Source organism: Ranitomeya variabilis, chromosome 1 (genome assembly GCF_051348905.1).
Source record: "Ranitomeya variabilis isolate aRanVar5 chromosome 1, aRanVar5.hap1, whole genome shotgun sequence".
Classification (NCBI taxonomy): Eukaryota; Metazoa; Chordata; class Amphibia; order Anura; family Dendrobatidae; genus Ranitomeya; species Ranitomeya variabilis.
In genome coordinates, this window is record NC_135232.1 from 578,262,556 (window position 1) to 578,278,760 (window position 16,205).

Below are 16,205 nucleotides of genomic sequence, written 5' to 3' on the forward strand. Positions count from 1 at the left end.
ACAATGGGGTGTCAAAGGAGCTGGATCCATTCACCTCGTTTGATTGCTCAAAAGCAACATGTAACCAGAATGGAAGACATCAATGCCACTAATCATAAAGGATTAAGGGTCACAATTCTGGTGAGCCCTAAAATGGCGGGGAATTGTTTTTAGATCAGTGGGATCACGCCAATGTTCCGCACCCGTACTCTGAGTTCCCTAGATGTCAAGCCTACAAATATCAAAGGTCATCTATATTTGGCATAATAAATTACATTAGTGCTGCTACATAATATATATTGCCTAATTTGAAAATGTTTGGAACCATCCAAAGAATAGATTGTGGAGCAGCCAAGGACTTTGGTGCAGGCAAGACATTGACTGCATGGAAACGATCTCATCACTGGTCCTCTTGATCCAAAAGGATTTGGTTTAGCTGGAACATAGTGACTTTTGTCTAGGAGATCATTAAGATTTTTTGGTCTCCTAGATGTCATTGATGGAAAGTCGCCTAGATGGCATCCCAGGGAGTGTTCTGTCCTAAGTATGGCCCAATGTTTGGCCAGAACATCCCTCATGCTTGTCCACTCATGACTATATGTTGATATAAATCTAATCATCATAATTGCAGCTACCACTGTTTTTATTTCGGTACAGGAGATTATTACGTGAAGTCTTTCTTGCCCTGTCATAGCCACGTTTAATACATCTTCGACTGTATCCTCTTTGTTCAAAACATCTTTTCAGATCACAAACTTATGTCTTAACTTTTTCATCTGATGAGCAGATCCACCTCATTCTTAAGAATTGTCCAACCAGGGCATGGCAGGATTGTGAGCAGAATCCGCATATTTCAAGGCACTGAGTGACATAGGTTTCCTGTAGACATCCATCTGTATGCATTGATTTTCATTCATTTCCAGGGTGATGTCCAGGAAATATATCTTTTTGAGATTATAGTTAATGTTAATCTGATATTGCGTGAATCGGGACTAAGTTGATCCATAAACATCTCGAGCTGCTGCACCGTCCCATTCCACAATAGCAGGATGTCATCCATATACCTAAGCCAGCACAGCACATGGTCGGTGGCCTCCGCACCCACATCACCAAAAAGGAATCTTTCCCACAAACTGAGGAAGAGATTAGCATACGAGGGCGTGCAGACCGCTCCCATGGCTGTGCCACTCTTCTGAAGATAGAAAGAATCTTTAAACACAAAAAAATTGTGGGCGAGGATGAAGTGCAGCAGCTCGAGAATGAGCTCACACATAGGTTTGTCCAGATTGAAGACCCCAAAGAAGAGGTGGATCGCAAGCCATGTGTGTGGCTGAGACAGGTATATAAGGTCTCAATGTTGGTGTTGTACTTGAAAACACACACTATTATATACACTATATACTGAATACACACATGTACTGTAAATATACAAACACTGTACAAAACAAAGATGTATATTACATACACGTATACATTATATGATATATATATATATATATACGCTCTGTGGTAGATCGGCTCACTTGGCTGCACATAGAAGAAGACACAGGAACACTGTCTTTCTAAATCTTTCACTGGTTTATTAAAAGTACTGCATAAACCAGTGCATCATTAGCAAAAACAATCCTGGCCTAACAGAAAACCAAAGCATAACGTATGGCACAGACCTCGTTACTACAGGAATCCACCTGCTTCAGGAACAAACAGCAAAAGGTTCAGCTTTCTTTAACAATAAAACCACAACTCCAGAGCTTGCACCTCCAGGCCCACCCCATACTGAATGCTCTAGAACGCTGGGTATTTATCCTCTGGAATCCTCCCACTCTACAGCTGTTCAATCAACCTAGCACTAAATGGCTCGCACCCATGGGGCTGTGGGGTACTTGGTACCGGGTCCTGCGGTTCACAAGGGGATGTCACGGTGGCTGACCCAGTCCGTGGCCCTGGGACGTCCGTGTAAAAGGGAAAGGTCTTTAAAGGGATAAAGTTTGTGTTCGTGAAGCCACCTGTGGTATTCAGTCAGGGTGACCGACGCTGCTTTAAGGGGTCCGCTGGGGTGATGTTATGGCAGCTAGATAGTATACCTTCCCACAGGTGAAGTATATCCCCAGGGCTTCCCGGTGTGTAGATGGTGGATGGTGAGAGGCGCAGAGAAGAACGAGGACACAAGGTTGCAGTCTCTTTACCTTTACTGAAGACTTCAGCATCCACAATCCAGGGCGCCAGATCACAGGACAGGCAGAGTCCGGCCGGTTTGGAGGCAAGTCCAGAGTCCCCTTTTCCAGGTGGAAATCAGTAGCCTTCCCTTGCGCTGCAGTGTTGTAGTTCCTTACTGCCTAATGCTTCACATAAGGTCCTCACAGATGTAATGTCTCTCTCTCTGTCCCCCATATAGGATAGGACAAACCCATATGACTGGTGGCTTAAGGCGGTTTATAGGGACTCGATCATGTCCCAGCCTCTAAGGTGTGCCACCGTGCCTCCTGGGTGTAGGGCGGACAGGTAACGTGAAATTAGCTGTCCTGCCGGTCTCTGGAGCAAGGCATAAAGGTCGTTACTCCCTCGTTGTTCCGGCTACCGGGATTCTGCGCCTCCCCTTCTGGTATCCTCTCCTTTGATATGACTTCCTTCATGCTCGCTGTGATACAGTTCTGCCTTTGATGTCTCTTCCTAGGAGCTGCAGCTCTCAGGGCATGCACAGCTCCGTGTCCTTCTCCTTCGTTCTCTGACAGGATCCCACCCCTGCCAGGGACCAACTAACTGAGTAGAGCTCAGCCAGTAACTCACTAACTTTCCCTACAGGCGACCAGTTTTACCAATGTGGGGAGTGACCTAATAAATAGGAGCAAGAGCTCCACCTGGTGGCCTGGAGTGTGAAATGTGTTGCATTTTTGTGATACCTGGATGCAGTTATCCTTCTTTGCCTCCAAACGTAGCATCACTCTCCCCGAGAGGAAAGCAATGCCACTGCGACGACCAGGACCCTGGGGCGCTGCACATGGCTGATTAACTACTTTCTGCACATGATGTGCTGGAGATTTTCCTGGGTTGCCATCACTGAAGCTAACATCCTTAGTGAAAAATACCTCTCCACCAGTACTTTGCCAGTGACTTTGTCACAACACTGTATTTACAGCCATGTCCAGTGCAGGTGACTGGTTTGGATAGCAGAGGAGGCAGCACGGAGCAGACCTGCGAGCTGAGCTGCTTCCTGCCACAGGCTCTGCAGACAGCAAAGCAACCACGTCCTCCCTCTGCTCTCAGTCCCAACTACCTCTGTCTTATATTCCATTCCCTCCCTCTTTTTACCCCCTTTCCTCCTTCTCTTTCCCACAACCGACAGATTAGCAATTTCAAAATTCGCCCCATACAAAGGCTGGTGTCTGCGGAGCACAGAAGAGAGATCCTGCCCAGCGGTGGTACTGACAGTCACAGGAGCAGCAGGGACAGCATCATTGCAGTGTGCAGCAAAGCAGTCTGGCCACTCTATCTACAAGTGACATCGTCATGGTGCCCTGTATCTCCTACTACTGTTGTTGCCGATGCTTGTTTCAATTATGGACGAAGACTTTTGATAGCTGTTCAACCCTCTCTTCGGGGCCCCTGTCCAGCAGGCCCCAGTACCATATGCCCTAGTAGGACTGGTAGTAATTTTGAAACAGTTGGGAGTCACAGGTAAGGTGTCACTGTGCATCTGCAACCATCTATTATCTCCATATGGGGCCTTCAAATAGAGTCCTGGGTCACATCAAGGTACTGTCACACTCAGCGACGCTGCAGCGATATAGACAACGAGCCGATCGCTGCAGCGTCGCTGTTTAGGTCGCTGTAGAGACGTCAAACACAGCAGCTCCAGAACGATGCAGGAGCGATCCTGTGACGTAACGGTGACTCACTTATCGTTCTCACAGGTCGTTAGCTCCATGTAAAACATTGCTGGCATCGTTGCTTTTGCTGTCAAACACGACGATACACGCCGACCTGACGACCAAATAAAGTTCTGGACTTCTAGCTCCGACCAGCGATATCACAGCGGGATCCTGATCGCTGCTGCGTGTCAAACACAACGAGACCGCTAACCAGGAAGCTGCAACGTCACGGATCGTTGTCGTTTTCATTGTAAAGTTGCTGAGTGTGAAGGTACCTTAAGGCCCCGTCAGGTGTCTACAATGCCATCTGTTTGCATCCTTTTAACCCACATCTTCTTTCAGAAAACCACTAGGCAAGCGTGAAATATGGAAAAAATTAAATGTGCTACATGTCTGGCAACATTTTGACTCCAAATTGCTGCCGGTTCTATTTTTCATAACTTAAGCCGGCCATACAGATGAGATAGTTTTCGTCCATCATTCCATCATTCGTTAGTTTGACAGCTATCTCTCTCAACTCTCCCTCCCACATGAGCGACTGTCGCTGGTGAGAATTCTTGTGCTTTCCACTGGCAAAGAGGAAAAAGTCTTGTCTCTCCTGAAACCAAAAAAAATTGTCTGCTGAAAATATTTCTGTTCCCTGACATCATCTGTCAGGAGAGAGTCAGGAAGCCCTCATACACATGATTGACAGGTCTCATTGGTAGGTTCCTCCAATTTCCATCTTATATGCAATGGGGCCTTTACTCCCATTGTGGGTATCCTTTGTACTCTGTGTTTGTGCCCCCTGACGCGTGGAACATGGAGTCAGACTTTAATATGGAGGCATTAAGTTGCCTGTTATCTTGTCTGGTTATAGTCTTCATACTACTAGTGGAAGATACTGCCGAAATGGACTTACCTGAGCTAAAGAATAGGAGCATTATCCCATGGGAGATCCAGGGTGAAATTTGGATAGACTAGTGGCTGAAATCAAGCAGGCGGCATAAAGTCAAGTGGCAAGAAGTAAACATTAAAGGGGTTGTCTGTTCTTTTGGATAGGTCATAACTATCAGATCAGTGTAGACCCAACACCTGGCATTCCCTCTGATCATCTGTGTGTAAATCCAGCCACCATATTGAGCTTAAAACAGCTAATCGCTGGAAATGTCAGGTTCGGACTCCTTGGCTCAATATCTTGTGGCTGGACAACCCCTTTAGATCTTCAAGATTTAGGATCAAAATTGTCCCAAAATGTTTCAGAACACCTGACTGCTGCAACCAATCACTGGCCTCAGTAGTCACATAAAATGTATCAAGAATTACAGCGAAAAAACAGTGATTGGCTGTGTCGCTTAGGTGACTTTTGGACTGAATCCCATCACTGCAAAAAAGATGGGGAAAACTAAAGTAGACATACTGTATATTACTGACCTTATTCTTGGGCAGATTTTGAAAATCCTTTAAAACCTTTTTAAAATGGCAATAATCAGATCCTGACTGAATTATAGCAATCCAATACATTTTTCTCCGGCATTTCAGAGAAAATATAGTTTGAAGAATCGGCAGGGAGGAGATTAGTCGCTTTTGCCAGCACTGCTCCAAGTGATTGACACGTACTCATATAACTGATGATAATTCTGATCTTGGGGGATCCATCTACTGTGACTTGTACGGATAACAAGATCAGAGTCCCAAGCTTGCCCTTTGTGAATGTAGCTGTAGTGCGCATGTAATAATCACCACTGCTATAGGTGGCAAATGTAGTGGTGGTTGCACACGGGGACTTCAGGACCCCTGTTCGTGTTATCAGTGGAGGGCTCAGCAGTTGGACCTGCCAGAGATCATACATTTATCATCTACAGTATGGGGTAACAACCAAGTAAGTAGGGTTGTGGCTGACACAAGTCAGGATCCTGAAACTAGAGAATGTATGAGATCAGCACAGTGGATATGTTTAGTACAGACACCAGGGACCACGCTGACAGCCTAAGCCTAGCGGAGTACAGATAACCCATCAAAAGTGTCATCATCAGGTTACACTAAAGAGCATGGAGAAACAGCGCAGCTGCAGAGGAGCAAGGAGAAAGCCAAGGACAGAAGACGAACTGCAAAGGAACCAAACACGAGGAAGCAGGGGGCACTTGTACCTTTCATGGTTGCCTGTTGTGAATCCATCTCACTATACGTTACAGTTATGTCTTTATACAATGGCAAAACATAAAAACTAATTTCCAGAAAACAATGAAAACATTTGAGATCATTGTCTTATCAATGCCCTACAGGGTCATCATTAGCTAAGGGCATGTAAGAACACAAAGATACATACATCAATGGGGAGAGAGATTCTCTAGGCAGCAAGTCAGGGTCAACAATATGGAGTGTAGGTGTTGGCGCAACTGGCAGAATTTGTCTTGTGGCAAGAGGACCTGGATAGAAGACACACATGCAGGAGCTGGAAACTTCAAAAGATACAAAACTAGGGGTGTAAGCATGCACCGAAACTAAAGATGTATAGACAGTCCTGGACTTGCAACAGCCTCTGTAGTGTGAACAGCTCTAGAGAGGAGTTTGTTATGCATATAGTAGATAAAGGGTTAATATGCAATATGTTGTATAGCCACTAGCAGCAGTGAAAAAAGGCAAGCTAGTTTGTAGAGAAAATATAGTCAGTAGCGTTTTTTAATATGAACAGCCCAAGAGAAGAGTTTGTTATACTTATAGCAGGTGAAGGGTTAGCAGCAGGTCTGAGCCAGGATATGCATACAGAATACTGAAAAACAGGAGTTTGCTAAGATGATTGCCAGCTGAGAGATGTGGTTGGAGATACAAAAGCTAAGGCATTTGGTATGAGTGTCAAAGTACAGTATGCCTTAAAATCCTTGGGTGATGTTGTCACAGGAGTTCACCAGGCACTTTGTGAAACCTGGAGTGGAGCACAGTAAAGTACGTCAGTAATAGTAGAAGGGATCAGAGCTTTACCCTGGAGCTGAGATGGATGAGTAACACTTTGCTGAGTCGAGGTTGACCTAAAAGTCTCCTTCTGACCACCAGGGCCATTAAAAGCTCATTGAGGTTTTTGTGAAAGCAAAACCTAGAATACATCTTTATCTATGAATGGGAAGGAGGTCCTAAAAGTGGAGTATGGGCTGAAGATGAAGGTATAGCATCATTACTTCACTTTTTTCTTATCTACAGATCATCATGATGGAGGAGAGAAAGTGCCAGACAAGGTAATGCAGATCTACGATTCACCCTATAATGACAAATACAGGACAATGCCCCATGAAAGATGCCAGCCATCCGAAGATGAAAGACCAGCTGATGAGTATGACCAGCCATGGGAGTGGAAGAAAGATGACATCAGCAGAGCATTTGCCGGTAGGGGAGCAGTAGACAAATCTTGCCGCAGACTCTTTTGATTAGTCATGTCTACTAGGGCAAGATGATTGAGTACAAGAGATGGGCTGACTCTCCCTTGATGGAAGTTGTAAGGGACAAAAAGTATTGGGCATGTTGGATTTGAACATGTTCATCCTTTGTTCTCAGGAGAGATAACAGGTGTCTGTTTCCTTTTCCCCATTAATAACACATGTACACTCAGCTGAACATATATGTGGATTAGGAGAAATAGCTGTGTTAACTAGTATTTGCTTGACAGATATTGAAGATATATGGTCATCTCTTTACATCAGTTATGACAAAGAAGGGGTTGGCTTTGCTCTTAAAGTGCTTTTAACGTGAGCTGCCATCTAACAAGAGGTAAATGTTTTCTGCTTTGCCCTTTCCAGTACAGTTTGAGAGCTCAGCCTGGCCTTGTAGTTCTCCCCACATGACAGCGCGGCTTCTGCAGTCCACTCCGAGAAGTCCAGTAAATCTCAGACCATCTAGCCCCGAAATGGTCTCTCATCTGCGAGAACACGGGTCTCCTCCTAAAGAGCTTATAGATTCTACAAGGGTGCGGAAAGCAAATTTTGTAGAGTTGAAAAGACAAACGTGAGTAGATAGTGAGCTAGAAGAAGAAAGAGCGATATATTCAAGTCTAACTGCAAATGTGTTCCACGTACAGGTGGTTCCATGGAGCTCTGAGCTGCACCGATGCCGAGAGACGCTTGCACAAAAGCGAACCTGGGAGCTTTTTAGTGCGTACAGAGGCTGAGAGCATGTTCTTCCTATCGGTTAGGTAAGTAATGAATCAGTGAGTTTAATTTTTTTACTTCTTTTATTTCTCCCGATTTCCTGTGTCAGGGCCGGACTGGGACAAAAAAAGCAGCCCTGTCACACAAACCCCGCCAGCCCACATATTATAACACTCATCAGCCCCGATCAGTGAATTTGTGCTATACTTTGCTCTCTTAAAGGAGTTATTTGAAGAGACACATGTGAATGACGCCACAGTACGTATGATTGACCACAGCTCAATTTTCATGGTGCTCTTCAAATCTACGTTTCCTAGGATCATGGGGGTCCTAGCGGTCAGATCCACAACAAACAGAAAGTGATCCCCTATCCAGAAGATAGGGGAGAACTTCTGAAGTTGGATAACCCTCCATACAGTATTATGGGCAACACAGTCCTCCATTCAGTATTATGCACTCCACATAGTCCTCCATAAAGTGTTATGGACACCACATAGTCCTCCATAGAGTGTTATGAGCACCACATAGTCCTCCACAATGTTATGGGCACCACACAGTCCTCCATACAGTATTATGGGCAATACAGTCCTCCATACAGTATAATGGGCAACACAGTCCTCCATACAATATTATGGGCACCACACAATCATTCATACCGTATTATGGGCACCACATAGTCATCCATACAGTATTATGGGAACCACATAGTTCTCCATACAGTATAATGGGCCCCATATATTCCTCCATAGAGTATAATGAGCCCACATAATGCTCCATACAGTATTATGGGCCCCATATATTGCTTCATACAGTATAATGAGCCCCATATATTACTACATACAGTATAATGGGCCCCAAATATTACTTCAAACAGTATAATGGGCCCTATATAACACTTATCCCTGTTCCCCGCTGCTCTGATCTCCTCAGCATATTCTGACCATTTGCATTGCTCGGCACAGAGGGTGCATTGTACTGATGTCATCGCACCCTCTACGCTAAGATGTAACAGAGCTCAGACACAGAAGGGGAATCATGGGAGAGGGAGCGTCAGTAGGGTTGAGCGACTTTCATTTTTTTAAGATCGAGTAGGGTTTTGGGAAACCCGATTTTGTCCAGAGTCGAGTCGAGTGCAGTCGGCCGATTATCGCTAAAAGTCGGGGATCGACCGAAACACGAAACCCAATGCAAGTCAATGGGGAAGCATAGTCGGCAGTGAGTGGAGGCCAGGAAAACACCTACAGTGCCCATTTTAATGCCAAAAACATCCATTCTTGTTTCTGAAGCTTGCCAATCTTAATTAACTGTATAATAATAGTTGGGCATAGGGAATTGGGGGAAAGTTGTGGGGGGAGTAGGGCTGGCTCAAGTTTTTCGTGGGCCCAGGAAATGCGGACTACGTCACGGCGGTGTTGCAGGGAAAGGTAAGTATTTAAAAGTTGCAAGTGCTGTGATCCTGAGCAAGCAGGGGGGGCCCACTCGTTCGCATTGCCACTGGCACAGGGCCCCTCAAAGTACGGCGGTGTGTTTGCATGGCGGGGGCGCCTCCCACCAGCAGCGACACTTTTGCGTACTCTGAGGGGCCCTGTGCCAGTGACGTCGCCAACGAGTATGCCCCCCCACCTGATGAAGGAACCTGCACTTTCATCTGCACCTTCCTCTTTGTCCCTGTGTAAGGTGGTATAACATGCGGGAAGGGGAACCTTACTTTCAGCAGGGACAGATTCTGGCTGTGTAGAGTACAAGGGGAATGTAGTGGTCTAGGTCAATGTACCAGCAGACTCATTTAGCAGTGGCTGGGCAATGGGCAGGATGAGGAGGAAACAGATATAGGGCCAAAGAATAAAGTAGGCTACATGCAGTTCAAAATTGGTAACAGGACTAAACAGGCGGCATTGCTTTGTTCAGTGGAGTAGCAAACCCAAGAGCAGCAGACACTGTTTCAAGGGCCTAACCACACTAGTAGGCCAAATGCAGTTTAATATCTGATAGTATAGGGCGAAAGCCAGAATGTGGAAGCTCAGCTTTGTTCAGTTGAGGACAACACCAGGGAGGGGCAGACACCTTTAGTAGGCCGGAAAAGCCTATTGCATTTTTTAAAATGGTAATTTGGAGCAGAAGGTTGAAGCTCAGCTTTATTTAGTTGAGGGCAACACCAGGGAGGGGCAGAAGCCGTTAGTAGGCCCTAACCACCATTTTTTTTTTTTTTAAAACCACTTAATGAGAGCCGGAAGGTTGAAGCTCAGCTTTATTTAGTTGAGGACAACACCAGGGAGGGGCAGAAGCCGTTAGTAGGCCCTAACCACCATTTTTTTTTTAAAACCACATAATGAGAGCCGGAAGGTTGAAGCTCAGCTTTATTTAGTTGAGGACAACACCAGGGAGGGGCAGAAGCCGTTAGTAGGCCCTAACCACCATTTTTTTTTAAAAACCACTTAATGAGAGCCGGAAGGTTGAAGCTCAGCTTTATTTAGTTGAGGACAACACCAGGGAGGGGCAGAAGCCGTTAGTAGGCCCTAACCACCATTTTTTTTTTTTTTAAAACCACATAATGAGAGCCGGAAGGTTGAAGCTCAGCTTTATTTAGTTGAGGACAACACCAGGGAGGGGCAGAAGCCGTTAGTAGGCCCTAACCACCATTTTTTTTTTTAAAACCACATAATGAGAGCCGGAAGGTTGAAGCTCAGCTTTATTTAGTTGAGGACAACACCAGGGAGGGGCAGAAGCCGTTAGTAGGCCCTAACCACCATTTTTTTTTTTAAAACCACATAATGAGAGCCGGAAGGTTGAAGCTCAGCTTTATTTAGTTGAGGACAACACCAGGGAGGGGCAGAAGCCGTTAGTAGGCCCTAACCACCATTTTTTTTTTAAAACCACTTAATGAGAGCCGGAAGGTTGAAGCTCAGCTTTATTTAGTTGAGGACAACACCAGGGAGGGGCAGAAGCCGTTAGTAGGCCCTAACCACCATTTTTTTTTTTTAAACCACATAATGAGAGCCGGAAGGTTGAAGCTCAGCTTTATTTAGTTGAGGACAACACCAGGGAGGGGCAGAAGCCGTTAGTAGGCCCTAACCACCAATTTTTTTTTTTTTAAAACCACTTAATGAGAGCCGGAAGGTTGAAGCTCAGCTTTATTTAGTTGAGGACAACACCAGGGAGGGGCAGAAGCCGTTAGTAGGCCCTAACCACCATTTTTTTTTAAAAACCACTTAATGAGAGCCGGAAGGTTGAAGCTCAGCTTTATTTAGTTGAGGACAACACCAGGGAGGGGCAGAAGCCGTTAGTAGGCCCTAACCACCATTTTTTTTTTTAAAACCACATAATGAGAGCCGGAAGGTTGAAGCTCAGCTTTATTTAGTTGAGGACAACACCAGGGAGGGGCAGAAGCCGTTAGTAGGCCCTAACCACCATTTTTTTTTTTTTTAAAACCACTTAATGAGAGCCGGAAGGTTGAAGCTCAGCTTTATTTAGTTGAGGACAACACCAGGGAGGGGCAGAAGCCGTTAGTAGGCCCTAACCACCATTTTTTTTTTAAAACCACTTAATGAGAGCCGGAAGGTTGAAGCTCAGCTTTATTTAGTTGAGGACAACACCAGGGAGGGGCAGAAGCCGTTAGTAGGCCCTAACCACCATTTTTTTTTTTTAAACCACATAATGAGAGCCGGAAGGTTGAAGCTCAGCTTTATTTAGTTGAGGACAACACCAGGGAGGGGCAGAAGCCGTTAGTAGGCCCTAACCACCATTTTTTTTTTTAAAACCACATAATGAGAGCCGGAAGGTTGAAGCTCAGCTTTATTTAGTTGAGGGCAACACCAGGGAGGGGCAGAAGCCGTTAGTAGGCCCTAACCAAAGTTGAAGGCCAAATGCAGTTTAATTTCTGATACTATAGGCCGAAAGCCAGAAGGTGGAAGTTCCGATTTAGACAGTGGAGGACAATTTGAATTAGGGACTGCAGACAGACTTAGTAGGCTGTCCCCTGTGGACCATGCATCCACCACATTAACCCATTGCGCCGTAATGGACACGTAATCTTCCGTGGCCATGCCTACAGGTCCATGCGTCTGTTGTCAGGTGCACCTTTGTACTCACAGATTGCCAGAGTGCATGGACAATGCGGTCTTCTACATGCTGGTGGAGGGTTGGGATGGCTTTTCTCGCAAAAGAAGTGTCGACTGGTTAGCTTGTAGCGTGGTACAGCGTAGTCCATCATGGCCTTATTAATAGTAAATAAAATATATAACTAGGCTCTATGAACTTTTAAATAGGTTCCAGGGGTACACGGGCAGCATTGGTGTGGTCAGTGGAGGAGTATTGCAAGTAGGGGCTGCAGACAGGCTATCAAAGGCCTAAAATAACAAACAGTAGGCAGTCATGGCAGTTTTACATCGGTTACATGGATACACAGGCAGGCACTCCAGGCAGCATTGTGCTCAGTGGAGGAGTATTGCAAGTAGGGGCCGCAGACAGGCTATCAAAGGCCTAAAATAACAAACAGTAGGCAGTCATGGCAGTTTTACATCGGTTACATGGATACACAGGCAGGCACTCCAGGCAGCATTGTGGTCAGTGGAGGAGTATTGCAAGTAGGGGCCGCAGACAGGCTATCAAAGGCCTAAAATAACAAACAGTAGGCAGTCATGGCAGTTTTACATCGGTTACATGGATACACAGGCAGCTAGGTGGTGAGTGGAGGAGTATTTAAAGTAAGGACCGCAGACAGGCTATCAAAGGCCTAACATAACAAACAATAGGCTCATGGCAGTTTTACAGCGGTTACATGGATACACGGGCAGGCAGCTTGGTGGTGAGTGGAGGAGTATTTAAAGTATGGACCGCAGACAGGCTTCGAAGGCCTAACACAATAAAATGGGCTGGCTGTAGGCACTTTAAAATTGGTTCCAGGGGTACACGGGCAGCAGTGGTCTGGTCAGTGGAGGCCTAGTGGAAGTATGGACCGCAGACAGGCTTCGAAGGCCTAACACAATAAAATGGGCTGGCTGTAGGCACTTTAAAATTGGTTCCAGGGGTACACGGGCAGCAGTGGTCTGGTCAGTGGAGGCCTAGTGGAAGTATGGACCGCAGACAGGCTTCGAAGGCCTAACACAATAAAATGGGCTGGCTGTAGGCACTTTAAAATTGGTTCCAGGGGTACACGGGCAGCAGTGGTCTGGTCAGTGGAGGCCTAGTGGAAGTATGGACCGCAGACAGGCTTCGAAGGCCTAACACAATAAAATGGGCTGACTGTAGGCACTTTAAAATTGGTTCCAGGGGTACACGGGCAGCAGTGGTCTGGTCAGTGGAGGACTAGTGGAAGTATGGACCGCAGACAGGCTTCGAAGGCCTAACACAATAAAATGGGCTGGCTGTAGGCACTTTAAAATTGGTTCCAGGGGTACACGGGCAGCAGTGGTCTGGTCAGTGGAGGACTAGTGGAAGGAGGGAGCGCAGAAAGGCTTCAAAGGCCTAACATAACAAACAATAGGCTCATGGCAGTTTTACAGCGGTTACATGGATACACGGGCAGGCAGCTTGGTGGTGGTGAGTGGAGGAGTATTTAAAGTAGGGACCGCAGACAGGCTATCAAAGGCCTAACATAAAAAAACAATAGGCTCATGGCAGTTTCACAGCGGTTACATGGATACACGGGCAGGCAGCTTGGTGGTGGTGAGTGGAGGAGTATTTAAAGTAGGGACCGCAGACAGGCTATCAAAGGCCTAACATAACAAACAATAGGCTCATGGCAGTTTTACAGCGGTTACATGGATACACGGGCAGGCAGCTTGGTGGTGAGTGGAGGAGTATTTAAAGTATGGACCGCAGACAGGCTTCGAAGGCCTAACACAATAAAATGGGCTGGCTGTAGGCACTTTAAAATTGGTTCCAGGGGTACACGGGCAGCAGTGGTCTGGTCAGTGGAGGCCTAGTGGAAGGAGGGACCGCAGACAGGCTTCGAAGGCCTAACACAATAAAATGGGCTGGCTGTAGGCACTTTAAAATTGGTTCCAGGGGTACACGGGCAGCAGTGGTCTGGTCAGTGGAGGACTAGTGGAAGGAGGGAGCGCAGAAAGGCTTCAAAGGCCTAAAATAACAAACAATAGGCTCATGGCAGTTTTACAGCGGTTACATGGATACACGGGCAGGCAGCTTGGTGGTCAGTGGAGGAGTAGGGACCGCAGACAGGCTATCAAAGGCCTAAAATAACAAACAATAGGCTCATGGCAGTTTTACAGCGGTTACATGGATACACGGGCAGGCAGCTTGGTGCTGAGTGGAGGAGTAGTGCAAGGAGTGTCTGTCCCAGTACTCCCAAAATATAAATAGATGTTAATGTCTCGCAAAACAACCAAAACAAAAAAAAAGATGGCATACTTAGGTACAGGGGTGGGCTCATCTGCTGTGTTTCTGACATAGTAATTTGGCAGTAACTATTTAATGGTGCCAATATAGGACACAGACACAGACTACTTTAAGTTGCATCATAGATGTCTACAAATTTGTATTGTCAGTGCCAGACATTGAATGATGTCAGCGAATAGACTAAAGATTGGTGGAGCTGTGCGACATAATTTTGCACGTAGTAGAGCCCAGTTTGAGCTGGGGTAGGGGGGAACTCTCTTGAGGCCGGCGGGACCGCCCCAGGGCCACTCATGTTACAACGGTGTGTCTGACGTTGGGTGCGCACCACCACCGCCAGAGACACTACATTGTACTATGAGGGACCCAGTAGCAATGCCGTCAACCAAAAGCGAGCACACCCACCTCTTCAGACAAACAGCAGTCTCACGGGTGCTTGCGCCAAGTCGCGATACCACGGCCCCGTGTGGGGAGTTTGGCCATTTAGGGAGGTGTAAACATGTCGTATGCTGTACAATCTGCAGCAGCAAATTAGACATTAGAAAAGTAATTCACAGGCAAGAGCTTTTCATAGGAAAGCTAGGTGTCGGCCGGGCAAGGTGGGGCAAAAGATTTTGAAATCCAGTTGTGGTTCATTTTAATGAATGTTAGATCGTCAACATTTTGGGTAGCCAGACGAGTCCTTTTTTCGGTTAATATTGACCCTGCAGCACTGAATACTCTTTCTGATAGGACACTTGCTGCCGGGCAAGCAAGCTCCTGCAATGCATATTCTGCCAATTCTGGCCAGGTGTCTAATTTGGAGGCCCAGTAATCAAATGGGAATGACGGTTGAGGGAGAACATCGATAAGGGATGAAAAATAGTTAGTAACCATACTGGACAAATGTTGTCTCCTGTCACTTTCAATTGATGCAGCAGTACCTGTCCTGTCTGCGGTCATAGCAAAATCACTCCACAACCTGGTCAGAAAACCCCTCTGTCCAACGCCACTTCTGATGTGTGCACCCCTAACACTCCTAGTCTGCTGCCCCCTGGAGCTCGTGTGAGAACGATCACGTGCGCTGTGTGCTGGGAATGCCTGAAGCAAACGGTCAACAAGAGTTGATTGTTTGGTTGCTAATATTAGTTCCAAGTTCTCATGTGGCATAATATTTTGCAATTTGCCTTTATAGCGTGGATCAAGGAGGCAGGCCAACCAGTAATCGTCATCGTTCATCATTTTCGTAATGCGTGTGTCCCTTTGTAGGATACGTAAGGCATAATCCGCCATGTGGGCCAAAGTTCCACTTGTCAAATCTCCGGTTGTGATTGGTTGAGGGGCAGTTGCAGGCAAATCTACGTCACTTGTGTCCCTCAAAAAACCAGAACCCGGCCGTGACACGCAACCAATTTCCTGTGCCCCCGTGAAAGTTTCCGCATTAAAAATATACTCATCCCCATCATCCTCCTCGTCCTCCACCTCCTCTTCGCCCGCTACCTCGTCCTGTACACTGCCCTGACCAGACAATGGCTGACTGTCATCAAGGCTTCCCTCTTCCTCTGGTGCAGACGCCTGCTCCTTTATGTGCGTCAAACTTTGCATCAGCAGACGCATTAGGGGGATGCTCATGCTTATTACGGCGTTGTCTGCACTAACCAGCCGTGTGCATTCCTCAAAACACTGAAGGACTTGACACATGTCTTGTATCTTCGACCACTGCACACCTGACAACTCCATGTCTGCCATCCTACTGCCTGCCCGTGTATCCTCCCACAAATAAATAACAGCACGCCTCTGTTCGCACAGTCTCTGAAGCATGTGCAGTGTTGAGTTCCACCTTGTTGCAACGTCTATGATTAGGCGATGCTGGGGAAGGTTCAAAGACCGCTGATAGGTCTGCATA

At 46.4% G+C, this 16,205-nt stretch overlaps 1 protein-coding gene and 1 long non-coding RNA gene across 3 annotated transcripts in view; one reads left to right on the forward strand and one right to left on the reverse strand.

Moving 5' to 3' along the window:
- LOC143769033 (uncharacterized) overlaps positions 1–16,205 on the reverse strand; it is an 898,561-nt gene that overhangs the window by 559,767 nt on the left and 322,589 nt on the right. The gene's annotated exons all lie outside the window — the stretch shown is intronic.
- LOC143769013 (SH2 domain-containing adapter protein D-like) overlaps positions 1–16,205 on the forward strand; it is a 242,901-nt gene that overhangs the window by 216,202 nt on the left and 10,494 nt on the right. For both annotated transcript variants that reach the window (XM_077257628.1, XM_077257622.1), the window contains 3 exons: positions 7,026–7,208; positions 7,619–7,823; positions 7,897–8,010. In XM_077257628.1, the coding sequence (XP_077113743.1) occupies positions 7,026–7,208; positions 7,619–7,823; positions 7,897–8,010 (502 nt within the window). The remainder of the gene's footprint in view (positions 1–7,025; positions 7,209–7,618; positions 7,824–7,896; positions 8,011–16,205) is intronic.